The sequence below is a fragment of the Emydura macquarii genome, unplaced genomic scaffold (assembly GCF_026122565.2).
Source record: "Emydura macquarii macquarii isolate MOO-44397 ecotype Brisbane River unplaced genomic scaffold, CSIRO-AGI_Emac_v2 contig_1937, whole genome shotgun sequence".
In the NCBI taxonomy this organism is placed as follows: Eukaryota; Metazoa; Chordata; order Testudines; family Chelidae; genus Emydura; species Emydura macquarii.
Window position 1 is genome coordinate 7,124 of NW_027132074.1, and position 25,687 is coordinate 32,810.

The 25,687-nt window shown below is 39.7% G+C and overlaps 1 protein-coding gene across 1 annotated transcript in view; it reads right to left on the reverse strand.

The window, feature by feature from the left end:
• Positions 1-21,804: 21,804 nt before the first annotated feature.
• Positions 21,805-25,687, reverse strand: part of LOC137159814 (complement factor H-like) — a gene marked incomplete at its 3' end in the record, with an annotated part of 69,020 nt that continues 65,137 nt past the window's right edge. The window contains exons 8-9 of the mRNA XM_067558277.1: positions 23,171-23,353; positions 21,805-22,005 (exon numbers count right to left, since the gene is read on the reverse strand). Coding sequence (XP_067414378.1) covers positions 21,805-22,005; positions 23,171-23,353 — 384 coding nt within the window. The remainder of the gene's footprint in view (positions 22,006-23,170; positions 23,354-25,687) is intronic.

The window sequence follows — 25,687 nt, forward strand, 5'->3', positions numbered from 1 at the left end:
TCGATTAACAAAGAGATAAAAGAAGGGGAATGGCACTTGCAGAGAGCAAGTGCTAGTTCCATCCAACCGTCATGGGCAGAAAGAAGAGACTGGGGGGGGTAGGGCCGGCAGTGCCTCATGTGCTGCGGCATGAGTGCGGCACTGCAGGGGGCACCAGTGCCGGCCCCACGGGGTCTGCTAAGGGGAAAAAAGTTCCAGGAACCGTGCACTGTGGCATGCACACACCTATATTGGAATGGATATGAGCAATCACTCGAAGATAGAACACTCTCTTCTGAGGGTGGTAGGCTCCATTATTCACTGATGGAGGATCACATCTAACTTCTAAACAGAAATAGACAAACAAGTGAAACAACTGGAAACAGGACTTTGGGCTGTAATAAGTCTACAGCTCTTCTCCCCTCTTTGATGAGGGGAATATTGGCTTGGGGTATTGTATTTTATTTTGGGGATGAGAAGGGGACAGTTCTTGTTCTAAGTGTCATTCTGATTGTTGTGGGAAAACTTCACCAAAAAAATGATGTCTTGTAGTGAGACCTAAAGGTGATCAGATAAAATTTGTCTAATCTATTCTGACAGTTCGTTCCACACCGCACCCCTATTATGTTTGGTTCGATATAATAAGTGGGCCAAGAGCAGGGTGACCAGATAGCAAATGTGAAAAATCAGGATGGGGGGTGAGGGGTAATAGGTTTTTACATTTGACAAAGCCTGAATATCGGGACTGTCCGTATAAAATTGGGACATCTGGTCACCCTAGCCCAGAGAGCCCAAGGACTTAATATGACCTTTTCATGGTACAACACAAACATGGTTCAATGTTTTGAGTACAGAGTCCTGGGCCTGCTTGGTACCAAGACAATCACATCATAAAAATAATTTTAACCTTTTAAAATACAAAAAAAGAAGGAAAAGCAGTTAAAGCATTTGAAATGTAAAGTATGAAGAAAGGCTTTTATTTTAACAATATCCTTATGCCCTTTCCCTTTAGCTGCAGAGAGGTTTTTTTAGAAGGAAACCCCCGACTGACAGTCTTTTAAAGATGGTAATAACTGAGATGGGCTGGAGCTTGCTGCTGCTCTTAAAGTCTGATCCTGCTTCCTTTAAGATGAAACAAGACGAACACATACAAAAGAGGGGAGAAAGGAATAGAGAAATAGAAAATGCAGCTTCTGTCTCTGGTGCTGACTCTTACTTGCAACTTTTCTCCTGGAGAAAGACAAGCACAGCATACCTGCTTATCGGCCACGTAGAGACCTGGCAAACTTGTACCAGCATCAGGTTATTTAGGGCATTGCTTTTAGTTGCCTTTCTGTTCACAGGCTCACAGCAGTGTTAAAAATATTCAATCTTGGCTGGCTAAGGAAGACTTTTACAAAGCAGAAGGCAAAATGAGAGACAGATAGAAAAAAGAATAAGACAAGGGTGTCAAATGACACAAGGGAGGGAATGAAATGGAGAACAGGAACCAAAGTCTCACAACCCAGGATCTAGCTGGAGACCGTGAAGGTGGTGTTGTCTTCTGTGTCTGTATCTCTGGCCCAGTCTGGTCAGCACATCTTTCAGGATCAAGATGAAGGCCCAGCGGTGTCATAGAATCCCAGGAGATGATGGGGGTTGCAAACCTGATGATGGATGCTCACTCTTTCCAATCCACCTGTCTCTCTCTAGCCAGCTAACTCTCCCTGAGCTCTTTAAAAGAAGGTACCCAGTCACTGGATGCTTGCTCAGCTACCCAGTGTGCTGTACTGCCTGGTCCATTTTCATATTCATTTAGAACGTTCAGTCCATTTCTTTCCCCCATGCGTAGCTTTAATCTTTAGATTCCAAGCATTGCAGAACATAACAGAGGCATGTCAGGCGGATTCTTCCACCTAGCTTTCTGTACCACACCTCAGCTCACTGTCTGAGCTCTCCACTACTTCCTGTTCCTACCAATTATGTATCTTCTCCTTATTGAGCTAGCAACCTAACTAGCCCAACCATTGCCCCCAAACATCAACAATTCCCACTGAACAGGTTAAATTATTCCAGTTAAGACCATAATCTTCTCTGTTATGCAATTACCTAAGTGACCAGTGTGCTACAACAGAGACCCCCAAAGGATGAAAAGGGTGGAACAGCCCATCCCCTCATTATTTTGTCCATCAATTAGGCTTACTTTCTGACACACCAAGTTTTCCCCACTGATTTCCATTCCAACACTCCTCTGGTTTACCAGACATGACCTTAACACAGTCCTTTAGTTACATTAATAGGTCTTTTGTCGCCATTTTGTAATTTTTCCCATTAACAACTATTATGAGTAGACCATTTTATAGGCTTTTTCCTACTTTTTCAGAGTTGAGTTTATAATTAGGGTACTCTTGCTAGAATTCAATTATTACAATACATCTTTCAGCAAAAATGTTTTATATCTGGTTCACATACACTTTTTCCTAGGCTTGGTGATTGACATTTTCCCAGAGTGCAACTGTCTTCACAAGTCATAAATGGAGATGCAATTTGTTGTATAGCTGGGACCTGATCTATTAATGGCTTTGTGATCAACATCAAGGCCTTGAATTGGCACTGGAAATATTTTTTAGTCAGGGAAAGGACCAGAATACAGGCTTTATGTGCTCTTGACATATTTATGATACAGAAGGCAGGCAACAACATTCTGCTTTGGCTGGAGCTTCTGCATTGTTTTCATATTCAGCAAAATACAGTGATCCAATATGCAGGACATAGATGCATGGAGTGCTGTAAGCAGTCCTGAGGTGGAAGGAAGGTACTTTAACAAGCTGAAATGGAAGATTTATTTTATTTTATTGTCATTGTTGCTTCTGGATCCCCTGGAGTTAGAGTGATGACTTAAACATGATGGTGAGGTTTGCACCTCTTCAGAAGCTGAATGAGATAGAAATTATGGCACTCATTTTGTAGATAATTCAAAAAAATTAAGAATGCATCTCACAGGGGACTGAGAGGATTAAGAGATTTGTAGAGAAATACAGATTCCTTTCACCTCTGGTTTGAGTATGACCCAGTTAGGTTGATCCGCAAAGTAATAACAATATCATGGTTGGTTGGTAGTTGATGAAATGAGTTATGTTCTGTTTGGCACCTAGTGGACAGGTACCTGTATCTTATAAAAGTGCAGCACAATTAACACTAGTTAGCACCTTTATTAGCGTATGAGGCAGAAAGGCTAAGGATTGAATAGGCACAAGGACTAATATACTAAATACTAAAATATCCTGGCCAATTTCTGGCATGAGTGCCAGAGCTCTATCCTCACCCCCTGCTGCTCCTCCTCCTCTCTCCCAGGGCCCTAACACCCTGCTCCTCCCTCTTCCCCCTCCCCCCTCTGCACAGAGCTGGCCTGGCCAGCCTCTCTCTCCCCTATCACTCCTCTGCTCATGAACGTTGAAAATACGAAGGTCAGCTCTAGGCGGGGGAAGCACTGAAGGTACTATGCCTAGAGATGTGCAAAGTGTAAATCTAGCTCTGAATACACCCATGACCTCTCAGTGGATTGTAGTAACAGGGAAAGTAGAGATATCATATTAAGTTCATAGATGAGCCTTTAGAAAGTTAACTCCTATAAAAATAGGAATTTGGAAATGGACTCTGATAGTTACTGACGGGAATTTTGAAGAATATAGATGACTTTGTTGTACAATTATCAATCTTGGTGCATATTAAACAAGTTGCTGTCTTCATTCATTTATGGTTATTAAATACAGAGATCCTCACATCATGTCACTCTTAAATGATCCCACTGGCTAAACTTGACAAAGGGTTTGGCAGGCTGCAAAGAAAAATGTGTCCAGTTTTCATTGGCTGGGAGGATGTTTCCTCAGTGTAGGACATTGGAGGGTCTTTAACAGTGGCCACTGGAATCAGGAGCTGTTGACCTTTGTAACATGACAGGGTATTCATCTTTGGACCCAAGAGCAACCAGGAATCTCATGTGGTTTCAGTACAAAAAGGAAAATGCAAAAGCTCCACTGAGTGCAGATTTTACATTTGGGGATGTTCTCTTCAATAGCAGCATTCATGATTGATCAGAATAGGATAACTTGAATTCTGTACTTACAATTCTCAATACCCAGATGGGCACTGAGGATTATAGTTAGCATTTCTGACCTTCTGCTGTGTCGTATGATGACATAATATCCTTTATACAGAATCTCATTCTATGCGGCTTTATGTGCACGTACTTTCTACTGTTCCAATATAATTTTCTCCATTGGCCATTCATCTGTCTCAGGCTATTGCAAGGATGGGTCATTTTGTATTTATTGTTTCCGGTTGAGTTTATTTTGGAAATGCTCATATTAAAGTCAAATTAGTCTTCCTGTAGCTCCTTCTTTTTACTATTTATAAGGCACTTCATAAGGCTATTTATAGTGTTCACTTCAAAAAATTCCTTACCCAGTCTGTATTTCATATGTATAATTAGCACTTTGTCAGTTTCATTATTATTTCCTGAAGGTTGTGTGGTGCATTTATAACTCATTATTTCCACTGTGTTGTTGGGGCGGGGACCCTTTTTCAACAGTTGCTCTTAGGTTGGAGCTGATTAGGTCAGATATAGGAATCCAGTCTTTTTCTAGACAGGCTACATTCGTTAGCAGGCAGGCATTTGTTCATCTTACATTGGGGTAGGAATGCTCAACGGACTGAGGGGAAAATATCATGATCATCTTATGAAATACAGACAACGTTCTACTGAACATATTGAGTGGGAAAACAGCCACTTAAACATACTGCATACATTCAGGATAGCAGATAGCTTGTTGTCCTTATATATACACACAGGTGACAAGAGAAAGAACTAACCAGTCTTTCTGAGACGAGGAGGGAAATGGCTACAATGAAAAAAACTCTGAGGTAGGGCAATAGCTGGAAACAGGGCTCAACCAATTGCACTAAATAATGGTAGGTCAGCAATTAAAGGGCTCTCTGAAAAGTCTGTATGTTGAAAATAGTGTTTCTGCATCCATTATAGGGTTAGAGTAGTAAGTATTTTTTAATGTGGGGCAGGTTTTTTTTTTTAAATGAACAAAATGTGATTGGTGGACTTCTCTTCTCAGGCAATGATGATTGATACCCTCATTGGGATTTGTTCACTTAAGCTGTTTCACTCTGCCTATCAGCAAGACTGGTTAACACATTAATACATAATAATATAATAAAGTAAGTAAAAACACAAAATGGATCAATATCTAAGATTAAAACAGATAAATATGTAGACCTCAACTGATGGGGAAAAAATTACATGCCACAGCTATACAATATTTTTAAGGCAATAGGTCAATTAGAGATAACACGGGTATGTCCTTAAAGTGTACATTCCCTAAGAAAATTATCCTGAAATGTAAACACTATGTCCTGTAGCCCTACAGTGGAATCAGAAATCATATATTTTGAGATTAATAAAGAGTCTTAGATCTCAATTAATGGGGAAAAATTACATGCGTAGGGGCTATCCTGCAAAAGAAGAACTAAAATTCACATAAAACACAACAGAACTCTGCTCAAATTGAAAAAGAAATGTTGTCAATTGCTTTTGAATGTGACTATTTTCCTATATACATTTATAGGCAAAAATTGGTCTAAGTAGAATTAAATCACAAAACCATTAGAAGCATGTTGAATAAACCAATCTGCAAAGTATAGCAGAGATATAGGTTATTTTGCACAACTCCATTAGATTCATTCGATATCTGGACTGATCTTTTTCCTCTATGTTATGAAGTGAATTTCTGTTCAGATAATAACTATATACTGCATTACACAAACCTTCATTTACATTAGAAACGATGTGTCACAGTAGCTGACTGTGATATTCCCCTAGTGCAATCTGGGTTGGTGAATTGCTGTTTCACCCCAATCTCCCACTCCTGGAGTCCGTCTTACCCTGCTTTGCTGTGAGATCCCCCACTCCTGTGCACTTCACGCACAGCCTTCAGCATGCAAGTGGCTCCAAACCTAGTGAGAGTGCTCCTAGCCAGCTTCTCTTTGGATTATGCAACAGAATGACCCTAGTCAGACCCCAGTCCCAGATGCAACCCTAGGAAGTTCCATCATACAATGTTCAATGCTGCCCACTGAACAGTGCAAGCTCATATAAGTTTGTCAGTTTAACAAACAAATTGATATGCACCAGCCTTGTTACTCCTAGTGTAGTCTCTCACACACTTCAAACCAAATACATTGCTTTCGATAAAACAAATTTATTAACTAGAGAAGGATTGTAAGTGATTATAAGTCAAAAATAGCAAGTCAGATTTAGTCAAGATAAAACAAAAGCAAAAAAGCTTCTTAACTACGCAACCTTACAAACTCAGGTGTTTCTCACCATAGACTGGCTGGTTTCCCTTCAGCCAGGTCTCCCCTTTGGTCAGCACTTCAGTTGTTTAATAGTGTTTGTAGATGGAGGAAGGAGGGAGAGAGCATAGCCAATGTCTCCCCTTTTTAAAATGTTCCTTCTCCCCTCTGGGCTTTGCCCCTGCCCTCAGGGTCAGGTGAAAAACAATGTCCTTAAATGGACTCATCCATGTCCTGAGTCAATGAGCATTATTACCTCATCCTGGTTCCAAGCTGGCTAAAATAAGGGAGAGTCTAATTGGTTCTGTGTTGATGCCTAGGCCAGTCCTTTGTTTCTGGAATGCTGAGCCGGGTTTGTCCTATACAAGCCTTGATGAGATGTTAACTGCCCCTCTGCTTCCAGAGACTTTTGCTTGGATATGTTTTAAGCTATGAGGACACATCTTCGGGAATATTATATAGCGAAGCTCCATACCCATACACATAACATTGCAATGAACATATCACTATAACAATAATCCTCAGTATGTCATGAGCATTCCAAAAACATCTTACATGACATACTTTGCATTAAACAATACACAATTACACTATAAGAGTGACCGGGGGGAAGGGGTCCAAAGAAAATAAATGAGTTAATCACTAACCCCAGTTGTATTTGGAGTCCAGAGCAAAGGAAAAAAATACAACATAACCTTTCGAGATACTCTGTTTAGTCAATCAACATGGTGTTTAGTATGAGGAGGACGCTTCTTGCAATCAGTTATGATCACTTTCTATTTTGTTCAATTTCTGCTCTAAATACATTATGAAACTGCTCACTATCAGAAAATAGCCAACATTTCTTTTTCAATTTGAGCATGATCATGTAGGGACACATTTTATCAGCCTTACTCACATTGTGTAGTATTAACCTGGTAATTAGTCATGTGAATAGGGGTAAGCAGAATCTGGCTCATTTTGACATAATATTTCAAATACTGAACATGTTTCAGTAGTTTCACTTGCATCTGCTTTATATTCATGCAGTGAAGAATCCCCACCTCTCCAAACCCTTGACTCTAAAAGCTTTGCCAGTAGATCATGATAGGCAGGTGATGAAATGCGACTGTTATTCCCCTTTCTTTTCCTAATTCTTAACATCAGAGATTCATGATTTTTAAGGCACTGCTCACCTAGTTTGACTTCCCATGTAACACAAGCCATTGAATTTGACCCAGACGCTCCTGTTTTGAGCCAATAACTTGTGTCTGACTAAAGCATATCTTCCAAAAAGGCACCCAAGTCTTGATTTGAAGACATCAAGAGATGAAGAATCCACCACTTCCCTTGGTAGTTTGTGAAATGATTAAAATGTGTGCCTTATTTCTAATTTGAATGTGTCTGGTTTTCACCTCCAACTATTGGGTTCTTGCTGTGCCTTTCTCTGCTATATTAAAAGTTCTCTTTAATACTTGGTACCCAATAAACGTAAAACAATGCAATCAAGTTACCCTTTGCTCTCCTTTTAGTTAAGCTAAACAGAATAAGCTCCTTAAGTCTCTCACTGTAAAGCATTTTTTCCAGACCTCAAATAATGTGTGTCTCTTTTATACATCATCTCTAATTTTTAAACATTCTTTCTAAAACGTGGACACTAGAACTGGATGCAGTAATTCCAGTATTGGTCTCATCAATGGCTTATATAGAGGTAAAATCCTCTCTCTACTTCTACTCACTAATCTCCTGTTTATGTGTACAAGGACTGGATTAGCCTTTTTTGCCACAGCATCATACTAGGAGCTCAGGTACAGGTGTTTTTCCACTACGACCCCTAAATCCTTTTCAGAGTCACTACTTTCTGAGATACAGTATATATAATAATTATGTATTTGAATTATTGTACCACCTAGGAGCATTAGTTGTGGACCAGGACCATAGCTGGCTAGCTAGATAAAAATAACAGAACATGTAGCATAAAATTAACAAAAGCTGACCTTTACAAAATGGTAGTGGATTCCATCCTTTTTCAGTACAATCAGCATCAGGTCTTTCACTGAATGTAAATCCTGCATTACAGGTAAACTGCAATCATTCATTCTCCCTGTAAACTCTCTTTGGTGCCACTAAGTTTCCATTCTTAATTGTTGGTGTCTTGCAGGTTATCACTAAAGATAAAATAAATAAAATCCATAAACAGTTGTGATGCCTGACTCAGAAGAATGCACCCACTGGAAAATAATTACAAAACTTAATTTTGATATGACTATTTTAAAATTATGTTAATGAGGAAATAGTAAATCTGTGCTTCAGCACAGAATTTAAATCATAAGTCCCCATAAGAACTGTTACTCAGGTTGATTGTGGTGACTGAGCGGATGGTAAGGTAAGGGCTTGTCTACACATGAAAATTAATTCAGAATAAGGGAAGGTATGAATTTAAAGTGGATTAACTATTCTGAAATAACTCCCTGTGTAGACAAGCCGTAAGAATATAAAAGCCCACCTAGACCATGGGATAGATTTCATGAATCTTTCTTTGGATCTTTAATGTCTATTTGCAAGTTGGGGTAAATATACAGAAGACAAAGTCGGCTTACTGGCATATAAACATCAGGACCCTAACAGCAGTATTAAACACATTTTTAAAACACGTTAAACCAAAAGCAATTTACAGATACACTTTGGAACAGGTAACCAGCCATTGTTTGTGCATTCTGCTGTATTTTCCCTCTTCTGTTTCAAAGTTAAATCCATGATTACAGTCTACTCTGATTCCATCCTCTTCTCTTAGCACACTCTTAAGAACAGTAGGTTCCATTATTCCAGTTTAACAACTGGAAACAGGAAATTCAGTTGTAAATCCCCCACTTCGTTTAAAATTATTTGTATCTATCTTTTTTTTTACTAGCTTAACTAGGATTGTCATAGCTGAACATCTTCGGCATAAAACTGGCATGGTGAGATTCTTACGGACTAGATGAAGTCGACAGCTCTTCTCCCATCTTTGGTGAGGGGAGTATTTGCTTGGGGTAGTGTATTTTATTTTGGAGTGAGAAGGGGGAAGTTGTGGATATAAGTGTCCTTCTGATTGTTGTGGGAAAATATTGTAAAAAAATGCAGTCTTGCACTGAGACCCAAAGGTGATCACCACTGGATTTACCCAGTCTCTTCTGGCACATCATTCCACGCTGCATTCCTGTTGTGATCAGTTCAATGGAATAAGTGGGCCCAGAGAGCTCAAGGTGTTGTTACGTGCCAGAGTTAATGACAATTAGAGATTGTTGACTAACAGGCTCAACTGGAATTATTTAATCAAAGATTATCAGAGATTAGTACAGCACGATACAAAATGCAGAAAGAATAGATACATTACCACTCTCGGGGTAAGATAAAAAGCTGACTCTGTCTCTTCTTCATTGTAACTGGTGGGACACAGCAGTTCATTCCCTCAATAAATTCCAACATCAGTGTCATAATATAGGGTTTTTAAATAAACAAACCCCCTTTGCTAAAAGAAACATATGTTCTGATGTCATTGCTTATATTCTGATGAGATTTCCTTTAATATCTGTACACTCTCAATGTACCTGATTTAGGTGTAAAGATAATTACTTACAGCTAAGAGGACTAACAATTCACGATAATGTCTTTCAGTGAGTTTTTCTTCCCCCATAATTATTCTCCCCTGTTGATTCTCTAATAGGAAAAATCTACTGTAACAATCATCCCTTATCAGTTTTCTAGGTTTATATGTGCTTATGTAAACATTATATTATCTGGAGTTTTATAACCATGGAATCATGACAAATTGTTAGATACAGTCTAATGCATAGAATTCCTGAATAGGGTTACTTACAGGTCAAGGACCAGTGTTCTGAGCCTTAGAATTCAACACACTCTTTGTTAATATTCTAGTTGATATATAAATCAATCAAATATACAGAAAGAGAAGGACTAACAGGGTTAATATTTACCAATAGATACCAACTGTGTTAGCATAACCCTGTTTTGGTACAACACAAATATGGTTCAGGGTTTTGAGTACAGAGTCCTGGGCCCATGAAAAACACACCATTAAATATCATTTTAACCATTTAAAGATATAGAAAAGAAAGAAAAGCAGCTACAGCGTTTGAAATGTAAAGCATCAATTAAGGCATTTTTTTTAACAATATCGCTCTTCTTTCCCTGTTCTCTGAATCAAATAAGATCCATGATTACAGGCTACACTGCTTACATCCTCTGTGGACATGAAGTCTATAACTCTTCTCCCATCTTTGGAGTTGGGAGGATCTGCTTAGGGTAATTTTATTTTATTTTTTGGGTGGGGAGTGGGTAGTTGTTGTGGTAAGTGCTGTTCTGATTATGCTGGAAAAGCTTTATCAAAAGAAAAGTGAGACTTAAAGCTGGTCTGACTGGACTCATCTAATCTCTTCTGGATGTTCAGTCCACATCTGGATTCCTTTAATCAAAAATGCCTTGTATGCAGCTGATGCACCCTTTCTCCTAGGCTTGGTGATCTCACTGTCCCAGAGAAAGCCACTGTCTCCCCAAGTCCTAAATGGAGATGTGATTTCCAATGTAGGTGGGACAGGATCCATTAATTCCGTTGTGATCATGCTCAGGAGACCCCCACACAATATGCGAGTTCTGGGGACAGAACCTTCTGCTCATTCCAAGACAATTTCTATCCTTTGCTCTAATGGGATTATCTGGGTAAACTCTGAGTGGGCCCTTTAAAAGTGAACCCTGAGGATAGAAATACTAAACATAATCCTTAGTGCTCAGATGAGGCAAGGGTCCTATAAATAAGACCGTCTCACTATACAACCCTGATTCATGCCCACAGCAGATCCACTCTAATAGTCAGGTTTCAAATGGACCTTCCTTTGACTCTACCAAACCCAAATAGCCCTGATCTACTCAGGAACTCCTCCTCCCCATCCCCAGGCCTCCTGGAAAGTCATCCCTACATCACATATTTTACTATATGTCATCAAGGGAATGGACAAAGCAGGTTCGGTGTGAGAAATTAAAAGGCTCACTCACTCTATAGGACTTCTATTGTTCTACCTATCAGTATATGTCAGGCACCTATCCCCACGGTACCTATATATCAGGCCCACATGCCAGGGCTTTTACTATAATCCATAAAACACTGCTATGGGAGTGATACAAAACACAATTTCTAATCATGAACACAATGAATATAATTACAATTCCCTTAGTGGAATAGATAACTCTGGAGAAGAACCGGAAACAGGCATTTGAGTACATAGTAAATCTCATGGCTGTTCTGAATACAGAAGTAACACACAGAAATACTAGGAAGGCTCACCTGCTTTTGCACTCTGAACTGTGCAGTATTTGGGGGGATGCACTCAGCCCTGTTTTATCAGGCAGCAGCAGCTCTGACATGCAGAAATATTCTGTAGAACTACACAAAAAGGAGGCTGAATAACTTACCTTCCCCCTTCAAACACGTTCATTCATTCTGTTTTTAGCTGCTTTCTCTAGCTTACTGTGCATTCTACTGTTTTGCCCTTTCAAAGTGAGGTTGGAGATGTCACCACTATGAATTGGTTCAATATTATGTTAAATATTGTGTGTTCACTGCCCTCACAGTTCCCCACACACCACAGAAGGGTTAAGCTAAAGTTTTGTTTAATCTTTTCATTCATTTTGCCTCTTACCTTGTCCCTTAGCACAGAAAGCCCAGAGTATCTGAATGATGATACAGCTCAGCAAAGTCATCCTGTGTTTGACTAAGTAAACCCAGCACTTGTAATGGCTAATGTGCAGCCCTGATCATCTCTGAATCCTGTCTCACCAACTCCTTGTAACCCTCTACCCACCATAACTCTCCCCACCCCACTCAGTCAATATCAAGGTACAGAGATAACATGTGTAAACTCCACCAGGAATGCAATCCAACTTATTTTTCTTCAATGCTTCTCTTTGATTATGTGGAAGGGCTTTCTCTCTTGGGTTGCTCTACTTGCCAGACTTTCACTCCCCAAGTCTGTAAGCCTGTACCTATAAATGTGAATATGCACAGCCACTTGATGAAGAAATATACATTAAAGAAAGAGGAGAAAACTAACTGAGGAAAAAATATCCCCTTTGACGGTCCTTTACCCCATCTCTTCCCCAAGCCCATCATAAAGGCACTGTAAAGGACAAAAAATTGTTTTGCCTCAAAGTTCATCTTTAATTATACCGATTCAGCTAGGGAAATGACTGGTTCAGCACACTTATAAAGACCCAAGAGCAAGGGAAAACTTTCTATATTGAATAACTTTTCCACGAGACCCTTCCAAAAACAGGGGGGAGAGAAGGGATGGTGGAGAGGAAGGAGGAAAGAGCAGGAAGACACCATGAGAATTCAGAAACAAGACACAGACATAACCCTGATCAAACCACACACACTAAAAAGATCTCTACCACCAGGCTTCTCATTTCCTGGGCAAAGCTGGCCAATAGTGGGCATCCACTCATCATTGAGTGCTGCAGCCATATCCCACTCAAATAGGCTCTACCACAGAAAGCAGAAGAGAGAGATGGATCTATTATAAGGCTCCCAGCCAGCTATCTGTATAAACTAGGCTACAGCTAGTTTACCTGCATCAACAGCCTGCTTCTCAACAGCCGGCTGCAATCCAGTGAGGAGTGTAGGGGGCCGCTTGCTGGTTGTCAGCATCTTCATTTGTGCAGCACTATTGATGTAACTCCTGTGGGAAGCTGTAGAACCAGTTTGAGTGAAAGGAGATTCTTGTCACCACAAGGCTCCGCCACAATGTCCTGTTCCTGTAGCCTCAGTGTTCCGCACAAGCCTGGGGTATTTGGGCTGTTCTCTGCTCTACAATTCCTGGAGGTGGTTCAGTGTTGCAGTGTAGTCTGTGTTGGCCACATCCCTTTCTCCAGCCTTCTACCAGGTTTTCTGCCTCCACAGCAGCAGGGTAGGGATTTGCTTTGCTTTAGGTGCACCTCACATTCAGCATGGGGCAGACTCAGAGGAGAGAATCTTATATTCAGGTTGCTCTCTGGACCTGCACCCAAATGCTCAACTCAGACTCCCAGCCTGTGGCATCCCTGCAGCCGCCAAGAGAGCCTTCATGTGTTTTCCACTTCTGCCTATGGTATCCTTTCTTTCAGTGAGTGCTTGCAACATGGAATTGAGACAAGATTTCCTGTTATCTCCTGCTACTCAGCCACAGCTCTGTCCATCAGACTTCCAGATTCCTTTTCTGGAGTTACATGCCTCTGTTCCAATAAGGATTAGCTGGTTTATCGCCTGTCTCCACTTGGCCAGAGCTCAGGATCCATGCTGCGGAGTGAAATTCCTCCTTTCCAGTGAAAGGAAAGTCAGTAACAGGAAGTAGAGGTAGGATTTCCTTCCGGTCCCCTATGCAGCTGTGGATCTGGGCTGGCTTCACTCCTGATTAGTCAGACCTTGTATAGATAGGGCTTTTCCTAGTCTGGGAAGTGATTGCTCTACTCTGCACTATTGACCTAACTGCCAGGAGAAGCCACAGAAGGAGTTTGGGTGAAAGGTTAGCCTCTACTCCAAGAATCAGCTACAACTGCCAGTTCTAATCGGTTCTAATTCAAAAACCTTGATTAACTTCCCAAAGAGAGAATGGCACCTCTTCTGTGTCTTAATTGCTGCTTTGTAAGCACCCCGGGTGGCTAATGCCTGCAACTAGATAGGGTCCCTTGAGATAGCTGGGCCAACAAATTTACTATAATTGTGAATTTATCTATAAAAAGTGAGTAAAAATTGATAAAATGTCACAATAATCTGGAATAACAAATGTCGATGGTAAAAAGTGTGAAAAGGAGACAGACTAAATTAGTCCAAACAATATGATTTACTGATACAACTCAGAGACTGTGTTAAAATCATGCCTGATAAACAAGAAAATGTGGGCTCAGAAATTAATGAGTCAAAATTGCTCTATAGCCTATGAGGCCTAATTGGTGAACAAAATAATGAGAAATGGGCTATTCCACCCATTGCTCCCTTTTGGTGTCCTTAAAGGAAGAGAGGGTTTTTTTGGAGGGGAGAAATATGGAAGACCAGACTGAGGTTGCTGGAGCAACAGACCTTCTTCATCCTAATCCTGAGGGATGTCCTGACTAGACTGGGCCAAAGACAGGGACCCAGATGACATCCCAGAGGAGCCTTCTCCGGGTGCCAGCTGAATCTCAGCCACAATCTAAGATAAAATGGGATTGAACTTTAACAACATTAGCAACACAGCAGCTTCAGTCCATCTCACCTAATACCATCTAAGAACCTGTCAAACAAGGGGGGTTTTCCTTCTAAAACTGTCTCCAGCTAACTGGAAAGAGGACACAGTATGATGTTAAAATGAGAGCCTAATTTAGTACTTTACATTCATGCTTTAACCATTTTCCTTCTCTGTATCGTTAATAAAAGATTAAACAATTTGTAATAGTGTGTTTACCATAGTACTAAGCAAGCTGAGACCCCTTCCCCACCCACCCTTCAGACCAAACCCTGAACCTTGTTTTACACTATTTAATGTTAAACAGTGACTAGATTATATTAACACCTTTAGCCCATGTATTCCACCTAAATTAATACAACAGATCTAACAAAGTTAAGACAAGCTCTATGTTTTGCTTTCTCAGTACTAGGTGAAGACCTGAAACTTTTAGTCACTGGATCCTCCTTGTGTGTGTGAAGGCTTTGTCAGCAAAGAGCTCTCACGCTTCATCAGCAAAGAGCTCTCACACTTCATGGAGATTTGTCTTTCTGTTTTGTTAAGGACAATTAATGCAAAAACGTCTGTGTATCTGTTTATAGCCAGCTATGTGTTGTCACCTGAGGGTCACGGAAAGTGACTCAAACTGTAATAACTGTACATATGCACTGCTAGGACTGACCCATATATTCATATTTGTGGCTTCAGGGACAAGGAAAAGCTCACCAAATGTATGGAAGTTGTTAGCAACGGTCTTCATTACTGTGTATTTGATAACCAACCTTCCCACACATGCTTTCCTCTTTCCCTGCTTGGCACTGCGCATTTTGCATATTCCCTTATTGGTTGGTTTTTTTTCCATAAGAACCTTGTATATGTCGTATATTGTCGTATACTGTACACTGTAATTGAACTCAGACAGCACCCTCCACCCCCCATTTTATACCTGCCCTCTGGACGCTTGAAGCTCTTCTTCTCAAAGAAACCTCATTGCTTAATAACATCTGACCCTGTTGCCAGGGAATAGGCAATGCCAATCTGAAGCCAGTACTCCGGTCACTGACAGATCCAGCTTCTGTTCAACCTTGTATTTAGCTGTGACGCTCTGAGAACCTTTCCTAGACCTGAAGAACAACTCTGGCGCAAAAGCTTGCCTTTTCTCTTTCCAACACAAGTTGGTCCAATAAAATATATTATCCCATCCACCTTGTATTTCTAAGATCCAGACCCCTCATTTATAAACTAACACCACGTGGGGAATAAAGTTACATGGGGAATGGCATTGTACGTGTGCTTGGTGAGCGCATGGATCTCAGCTGTACATGGACGTAGGCCAGTGTACTGGGATATGGGTAGAAAGCTGGAACATTTTATCACCCAACTTGGCCATCAAATTAACATAGTGTTGATGTTGTTAAATTTCCAAATATACCTCACTATTTTTCTTCTGAGTTTTAGCATTTTGAAATATTTTTGCCTTAGATTATTCTAGATCTTATCATCTGCTTCTTTGGAGAAGCTGAATGCTTGGTAATAATTTCTGTTTTAGACTATTTCTGAAAGTAATATATCATACTGTACTTTATACCCCCTTTTAGTCCTTTTCTTTTAGGAAAATAAGGATCCCCTCTTCTCCAAAGAATGGAAACATCCCTCTCTGCTTCTGCTGAAACTGAAGTTTACTCTGACAAATGGAATACAATTGACAGACTTCCCAGAAAACAGTAGGATCTGAAACCCCAGTTCAGCAAAGCATTTAAATATATGATTAGTTTTATGCATGAGCAGTATCACTAATATCAAACAAACCATGTAGATTTCAAGTAGTAATAATCTTTTAGTGTGAGCCATTCAGGAGCAGCAGCAGCAATATCGGTGTGACACTATCCCAGACTGAAACTCTTCCTATTAACGCTGCCCCCAGATAAACATTGAAAATAACCGGAGATGTAAAAAGAGGATTCCATTAGGACACGACTTATCAAAAAACTAAATGACAGTGACCAAACTGTGATTCTAAAGTCAAATATATACTTTAGCTACTATCCATACAGTTCCAGAATAAGAACACTGCACAGATGTATGAACTGATGTCTTCAACGTTTGTTGTAGTTGCCTTTGTCTATGCTCCCATGGCTCTTATATTTCCCTTGTATTGTGTGTATACCTGCTTTCACATAAACTCTTCCAATCCTTAAACTGTATCTCTGATTTCCCTGGAATTATAGTTTTAAGTATTTCTTCAGAGCTCAAAAACTATAGTACAAGTAGACTCCAAACAAGACAGGGTGTACGGTGAAACTAGATTCTTTTGGAATATCTTTGGTTCACTGTGGGATACAATATGGCCTTGTTTTTTAAGCTGCCTGAGGACTCCAGTATGACTGCAGCACTAGATCAGGCCAGATCCACAAAAGGGACCTAGACTCAAAGTTACAAAACCAAACAGACTCCACAGCCTGAGTTAGACATCTAGGTTCCCTATACAGCGCATGGGGAGAATTAGGTGGCTAAGAATGAGATTTACAAAATCCAGCACAGTAAACAAGGAGCCACTGAAGCCAACCAAGACAAAATGCCAAGGAGTGGGGTCTGGCCTAAACCCATTCCTCAAAGGGCTTAGACACCTAGCTCCACTTGGCATTCACCGCTGTGAACCTTTTCCTGGAATTAGGTGCCAAAGCTGTTTCTCACAAAAAAACTGAGGAGGAGATGCTGCTGCTCTATGTTGTAAGTTTTAGCCCTTTTGGTCAAGTACTCACCCTTACTGTAGGAGACTTGGGTTCAGTCCCCCCGATATGGAGCAGGGAGTTGAAACACATCTTTTTCCGCCCAAGAGCATGCCCCTAACCCCAAGAGACAGTACAAGTGCTCCCCGAACAGAAATACAGCATAGGGAGGCAGTACAGTGAAGAAGTACAGGCTCTCCCCCTATAGCATAGGGAGGCAGTGCAGGCTCACCCCAAAACACACCTGATGCACAAACACAATCATGAGAGACAGTACAGAGGCACCCTGACCTTCAGATAGACGAAACAGGATGATGGATGAAGACGTTATACTTGATTTGGAGACAAGATATGGAACAATAGCCGACGTCAGAGATGCAGTGTGAAACTTGTTTGTATCAGGGATTAAGAAGGGGATCCCAGAAGGGGCATCTTTGTCCAGCCTAGGGAATAACGGAAACTCCCGCCGTTAACTGAGCCAGTCCATTGTGATTAGCATACATGTCCTAGTGTACCTGTAGCTCCTATGGGGCACTAGCACCGTGCTTTGCTTACAATAAACCTGGCCAAGTGCCTTCACCGCCTAACCGAGTCTATGGTTATTCCTGGGCATTGCTAATGAGGTCTGCCAATTCAGCTAGCTGAAGAAGCTGAGAAGTTTCTGCCAAGTTCCTGTGAATTTACAAACAGGCTCACAGCTTAAGTCCTGCTAACTTTGCTTTATAACTGCAGGGCTTGACTGCTGCTCTAGTTCAGGCCTCATACCCGGCCTGTTATGCTAGGACTCACATCTCAGGATCTCACTACTACAAGGGCAATCACTTGGGGGACCTGAGTTCAAGTCCCTGTTCCACATCAGGCTTTGGACTTAGGTCTCTACCTACGAGGTGTGCGCGCTTTAGGGTAAAATGGCACCATCACACAGTCGTGTGAGTTTTATGAGAAAAGGCTGATCTGACTTAGGTACCTAACTCCAGGAAAGAGTTCACCACTGTGAATCCTGAGTGGAGAAAGGTGCCCAACTCCCAGAGAGGGGCCAAGCTTGGGCCACATCCCTGTCCTTGGCATTCCCTACTGTCTGGCTTAGGTGCCTCCTTGCTCAAAGAGTCTGGCTTTTGTGAATCCCAGTCTAAGGGTACATCTACATTTGAGCTGGGAGGTGTGATGCCCAGCTCCCATTGGATGTACCCACACTAGCTCTGCCTGACCTAGTACCTGAAAGCAGCAGTGTGTTGCAGCAGCACCGGCGGTAGTTTGGGCTTACCCACAGATTAGGTAGCTGGGGGTCTGGCAGGGTTGTTCTCAGGGCAGTTAGGCCCAGATGCTGCCTGTGTGGTGCTAACCTGAGCAGAGCAAGGGCACGTATATCTATACAAACTGGGAATGACACCTCCCAACTGCAATGCAGATGTATCCTAGGTGCCTGACTCTCCATGCATTGAATGTATTAGGACTGTGGATTCCCCTAGGAGAATCAGTAACAAATGCTACAGGCAATCATACAACAATGTGAAATACTTCAGCCTTCACACAATTTTGGGGAAAACACATGTACATTTTTTCAGCCTTTACAGCACAAGTGAGTGCTTGTTTGTGTTTGCCACAGCTCCAGAATTTGGTCCAGTCACTATATACAGCATCCTATCGATATTTACTTTATCTTTATTAATTTGTCTGTGTAGATTCTGATAAGTTCATTTCTATCACAGTACTAGTCTAATTTCCAGCTTATTGCAAACAGGGGAAGATAAAAATACACAATTTATTCACACACTGTAAAATGCATGCATCACATTGCTATTCAAATGAGCTGCAGGCTTTCATCTCTTGTTTCCAGTTTTTTTAACAAACCCTAAGATTCCATCCCACTTTACTTCAGGATGATGGTGTTAATAAAAACCTGAAAAAGTACAAACAACAGAATTTTTAAGAAGAGTGGTAAATGATCTACACAAATTTTTATTTTTAAAATAGGGAAAATAATTAAGATACTATGTGAGTTTGAACTTCAACCAGAGAAGTCAATGTTTTCTATACACCTGTGCTAGATTATTTGATCATTTTTGGGTTGCATGGACTAAAACGTCTGGAAGAACGATGACCAACTGCAAATAGTGATGAGCAGAATTCAAAAAGGGCTCAGTGCATACCCCAAACTTTCTGGTGTGGTGATTGGGCTACAAGTCTCCTGAGGTTTCTAGTTTCTGATTTGGGCCAGATGGAAATAAAGCTTCTTTATGTTTATCCTTTATGCTTTCTGTTTCAGCAAGCAGGAAATGTGCAGTTCAGAGTGTGCAGATGTGTACAATTAAAGTTAAAGTTTCCTTTTCCAAATATCACTAACAGTTCTAGTTTGAGCTAAGTTTGAACCTATTTGCCCATCTGTTGTTACTATTTTATGACTGATTTAAAATTAGTTTTAAAATATACATTGTGACCAAAGACCAATAAAAGTTATTATAAGTATCAGTTCAGTCAAGCTATGCTAAAATACTGACAAAGGACATAATATGTAAACATTAAGAGTAACTGGTCAATGGAATCTGAGATCGTCAGATGTGAGTTAAAATGATTGCTTGATGCTTCTTTTTATTCACCCTGAAGTATCTGTCAGAGAGAGAACAAATAGAACAAAATTAATTTAGTACTTGTCAATTTTTTTAAATAAGTATTAAATACAAATCCCCTACGGGTCTTGCACAGAAACAGAATATTGATTTCAACAGAATGGCATAAAATTCACACTGGATGATTTTAACCATCTTTGGAAAGTAAATGGGAACAAACTCCATTCTATTTAATTGCAGTTACTGCTGAACTGCAGTGTTTCAACTACTTTTCATACTGAAAACAAACATTTTATATGAAGTGGAACTTAAAAGCAGCACAGAAAACAACGTATTGATTTTATACATATCACTGTATTTTATCAGTATCCATGGTGCAGCTACCAGCTGTTGAAGGTGATGGAATTTTTGAAGCAGAGATCTTCAACCTGTTTCATCCTATGATTCCTTATCAGCTGCTTCCAGCCAGCCCTCTTTTTATGTATGTATGAATTATTTGCTTCTGTTCACATCATGCTATAAAGGTGGTATTTCTCACAGCAGTTTACAAGAGGTGGTGTGGAAATTGCCATAATGATAAAGGAGTAATCCTAATATGAGAGGAAGATGGGTAATTATTTTTTTTCTTTATCAGAAAGAGGAGAACTAGAAGGATGCAAGACAAAATGCATCTTTACATCAGTAGGTTTTTTATAGTACTGTTGTGCTGGAGGTTGCACAGTTTGCAGTAAGTATGGATTTGATCTATGGGCAGTCACAGACCCCAGCGAAGCTGATGGTGAAATAGCCATCTTTCATTCAGGTTAAATGAGGAAGCAGTTACATGTCCCTTTGTTCAGTGATAGCTGAAACAATGAAAACAACTGCCCATAGACTAGATCACATGCAATACCTGGGCAAAGAACGGAGCAATTTTGGATGAACTTATCTGGAGACTGACAATAGAAGGACTGGGGATGAAATGGTGTGTGTGTGTGTCTGGTGTGTGCACTTGTCAGAGTAACAAGCAATCAGAAAGCTGCAGAGAGTCAGCAAACCACAAGAGAAGTACAGGTAGCATGGCCCTGACAGAAATCCAAAAGAGAACTTTTTTGTTCACAGTGGTGAATGTAAAGGTAGACTTTGAGCAAGGAAACACTTTTTTTTTTTTTAAACACAAATTTTTTTTACACAAATTTTTTCCTTCCAACACAAAAAACAAGGTGTAAGACTTATGAGCAAGAAAATTGCCTCCTGTTGTTTGATCCAACTGTGTTCAACAAAACAGGAACTTATGTACATTCTTTGTCAATAAGGACTGTGCCAGGGAAACACCTGACTCTATCTCCATTTTTCCTTCCAACACAAAAACAAGATGGAAGAACCTGAATATTCACTACCCATTTAGAGAAAAAAAGGACTAAGTCAAGGATGGGCAAAAGGAATTAAAACAAGACCTAAAACAGGAGTTGGAGACTTTGCAAAAGGTATTGAAGTAACAGTGGCAGGTTTCCCAGAAAGGACCGAGAGATGACCTGCTGTCTAAAATAAAATCTTTCATGGAGCAGCAGCTACCAAGTGTTTGGGGCAATTGAGAAGCCCAGCTGTAATATCACCAGTCTGGAATGGCAAGGTAGATAATTGACGTGACCAACAGACTCTCATGAATCAGAAGGTTTCCCAGAAACTAGAGGAGATCAGGAAAGCTTTGCCCAAGTTGGAACTTGTTCAGAGTAATAGCTGAATCAAGGATTTAGGAGCTAACAATTACCCTCAAAGGGAAATCAAGAGTGCAGATGACCATGGAAATCAGCTGCCTACATGAGGAATTAGGCCAGCCAGAGAAGTTGGATAAGACAAGACATTAGCAAAACTTTTCTTCTCTGCTTTCAACCCACAAAGGCCCAGATGTGAGAGGATCATTATCCCAGCTCATGCATTTTTTAAGTCTTAGAATTCCTCAGTATAAAGTAAGTTTAATTGGAGATTGCTTACCTCTTCTTTTACATTTAGGATATGCCAATTTCCCCTCCACACACTGCACTCTAAATGGAGAAGATGTTGGGTCCTCTGTATGTTCCTCTTTACATACAAATTCAATTGAGTCTCCACTCTCAGCGTACAATTTTGTATCCGATCTCCATTTCAGCTGAATATTGTTTTTATCCATATCTTCTGGGGATGCTGTACATGGCTCTGGAAACAGAAAAATGTAACATAATATGTACATATGGACCTGTCTCTGGAAAATCGATTCACAGTAACTGCTCCAAATGTTTGCATAGTGAAATAAAACAGGGAAATACTTTGAGAGAAGATTTGAAAAGTAAAGGAGAGAGGGTAAAGTTGAGAGAAGCAGAAGGAACTTTAGAGAAGGAGGCTTTCAACCAACAGGGGTGATATTGTGGGAATGACCAGAGCAGAGGAGAGAGAGACAAGGTTAGCTTCTATTTTACAATCTGGTCCTTTTGTTCCACTTAGCTGATGCAAGTGGGCCAGAAGCTAGCCATAAGCTGGCCAAAAGAATACTCACTTTGCAGAAAGATACTCTTTGCTGGTATAAAGCTGGCAGATCAGACTCCCCAGTATCCTCCCCCACCTCCTCATACAGGTGACATGGCAGGAGAGAAAGGGGACATGAGAGGCTATTCCTGAGTTCTGAAGTGAGGTTCAGGACACACTGGGACATACCAGCCCACATGACCAGTTCACCATAATTTAAGAGCCCCATGGACGCAGCTGTACAGCTGGGGATCACTGCACCCCAATGTACTCCATTCCCCCCTCTCACTCTCAACATATGGAGTTTGGAGAGAGGTGGTGTAGAGTGGGCTATGTTAGATTTATGCCAGGTAGAATTCCCTCTAGGCAAAGGTGGAATCCCCTGCTGCTTAGACCAGCATCATGACTACTCCCAGCACTGATGAGCAGTGGCCAATATTTATCATGCTTTTCCATCACTCACTGGATAAGATTCATAGCATCTGCTGTAGTTGAAAGCTTTTCAGTTAATGTTTGAATATATCTGTCCATCTACTGTACATGTTGATTTCATTATAATGGGTTTTTATAGGGTTTAGTGGAGATATTTTGGGGGTGCGTTCTAAATGCTAAGAACCAGTGGGCATGTGTCATTTTCTCATCTTTTCTTTTGAAAAGTCTGCACTGACGTCCCTATAAAGAATGTGAGTCTTCCCCTCATATATTCTGGTGTAAAATAGGAGCAACTCCATTGAGGTTGATGGAATTAATCCGGTGTTACGCCAGTATAAGTGACTTCAGAACTAGACCCATAATATGAAAAACACAGCTGTATAGCACATCAGTTTTCTTTTTTCATATAATACATATTTGTACCTACCGAAGCAAATTGGTGGGTCTGTCCATTGGCCAGATTCACAGCGAACATCTGCAGATCCCTCCATTACATAAAAACTTTGGCATTTGTATTGCACTCTTGAACCTGATACATATTCTTCCTGTGGGAAGGCAGTGTTGTCACCATTATCAACAACAGGTGGGGGCCCACACTTTCCAGCAGCCGCTAAAATTAAGTATAGAAATAGTGAATATAGACAGTGATTACTTACAGTAAATTCTGTGAGATCACAAATATTTCACAACAGCGATATCAATGTACTCCGATTGAGCAGGAAAAAAATCCAAATGAAAATGAATAAAAAGCATCCTGATATGGTACTGAATACAAAACACTAAAAGTTATATCTTTAAACTCAAAGCAGCCTGATATTTGTTCATTAACAACTTACAGTATCGAACTGATGGCAAAATTGGCAGATGAGATTTTCTAGCTTTTTCAAGACATGAATCCAGATTGCTTTTCAAACAGGGAATGTAGGATAATTTAGAATTGTTTGTCAATCATCTCTGCCCTACTAATCCCACCATTCTGCCTTAAACACTGATTGATTGGCAGGGGAACAATGTGAGACCCTTTGGTCCGGCTCGTCCCCTCACAAGGCTCAAGTGAACCAATCAACCTGCTTCTTGTCACTGAGAAGTGCATCCATGTACAATGCTTGCTCTGTCCATGGCTATATTACCATGAGGGGTATTTTATGCACCAGCACTTGTCTCAGAGTATTGTGAATGATGACATTCCCATGGTATCCAAATACTGAGAGAAGAGAGAGATTGAGAATAAAATAATGGTAAGAGGATGCAGGCTAAATAGAAGTTTGGATAATACAAACCAAAGGAGTGGACTTTAAAACACAATAATGCTAAATACATAAATGAGTGTGAATGGTAAAATAAAGAAACACCACACAGAAATGAAATGAAGGGAGCAAGGAAAGAAAAAGCAAAGAAAGGATTCAAGGACAGAAAAACCTGTTGATGTCTCTAATTGATTAAATCATAGATACAACTAAAGCTTTGCCATTTGGAAGGTCCTGGGCCCAGGAGGATTTTAAAAATAATTCAAAGTGAAGCCAAATACATCATTTGAAATTGACTCAAATGCCAGTGGCCATTTCCTCTCACTGCTCCTCTGATGATAGAAAATGTAATGGGGTTGAAAATAAGGTAATGTTTAAAAAATAATAAGGCTAAAAATTAACATGAGTAGGAAAAATGATTTCTTTATTCATCATATAATTTTTGACAGGTTTCCCTGCCCCCCTTTTTGCTTTATGACCTGCCACTTTTGCCTAATGTCTGTCTGTCCTCTAGGATCTCATTTCTGGACACGTGCATTTTTGGCACTGGTGGCCATTTTGAAAAAGTTTTTCCTTTCTACTTTATTGATTTTTATTAGAAGCATAAAAACTAAATGGATAAATAAAACTTTCTTGCCTTTTCCTCATTTTTAACAAGAAAATATGTTCATGTCTTTATTGAAATTCTAATAGTCTAGTCAACAGGCATACAACGTTTTAATAACAGAAGACTAAAGAAAAGGAAAATTGCATTTAAAAAAAAATAAATTTTGACACAGTATATTATTAATTTACAAAGTCATTTAATGCCAGAATAAAGTATTCCTCTCTCTCTCTTTTTATATATATATATATATATATATATATATATATATATATTCCTCTCCTTAGAGAGACAATTTTTAATTTTTAGAGAAAAATATTTTTATATGAAGTTAATGTATTCCTTAATAAAGCCATAAGATCAGAGGAATAAAGGATGTGTTAATAACATACACATTTATAAATAAATCACACATTTTTATAATAAAGTATCCTTTTATGCTTTCACTGTATTTAAAATAAAGTAATTCTTAATTGTACCAAGTCTTAATGACAGGGGAATTAAGAAGAAATTTACGTATGTGCCCTATGCATTATTCTTATTTTTAGAGAAAACTATATTATGCATTTAGTACACTTTTAAATAGTCAGATAACTTAATTACTATCACTAATACTTTGACCTTTGTGGAATTGTTTCTTTAATCATCTTTATTTAGAATTGCACTAACTGAATACAATTATTTTTTCTAAAAAAGCATAATTGGAAATGTATTAAATGCATAAAATAGTTGTCCCTAAATATGAATGATTCTCTAGATGTATTAACAGTTCTTCTTTATTTCTCTTACCTTAAGGCTTTATTTAGAAAGGCACTGATTGCATATATAAGAATATTCTAAAATGAAAGAATGCATGTGAACATATACATACATAGCTATATATATATATATATATATATATAGCTAACACTTTATTCTGTCCTTACTAAGATTTTTGTAAATTAATACGTTTCTAAATAACTGCATTAAAATTTTTCTCTTAAAAATACTTTTTTTTCCTTGTCATTAGCACTTTGAACATCTGTTTATTAGATGGTTTCAAAATGGCTGCCTAAGCTTAAAATGCACATGTTAAAAATGAGAGCTGGGGTGG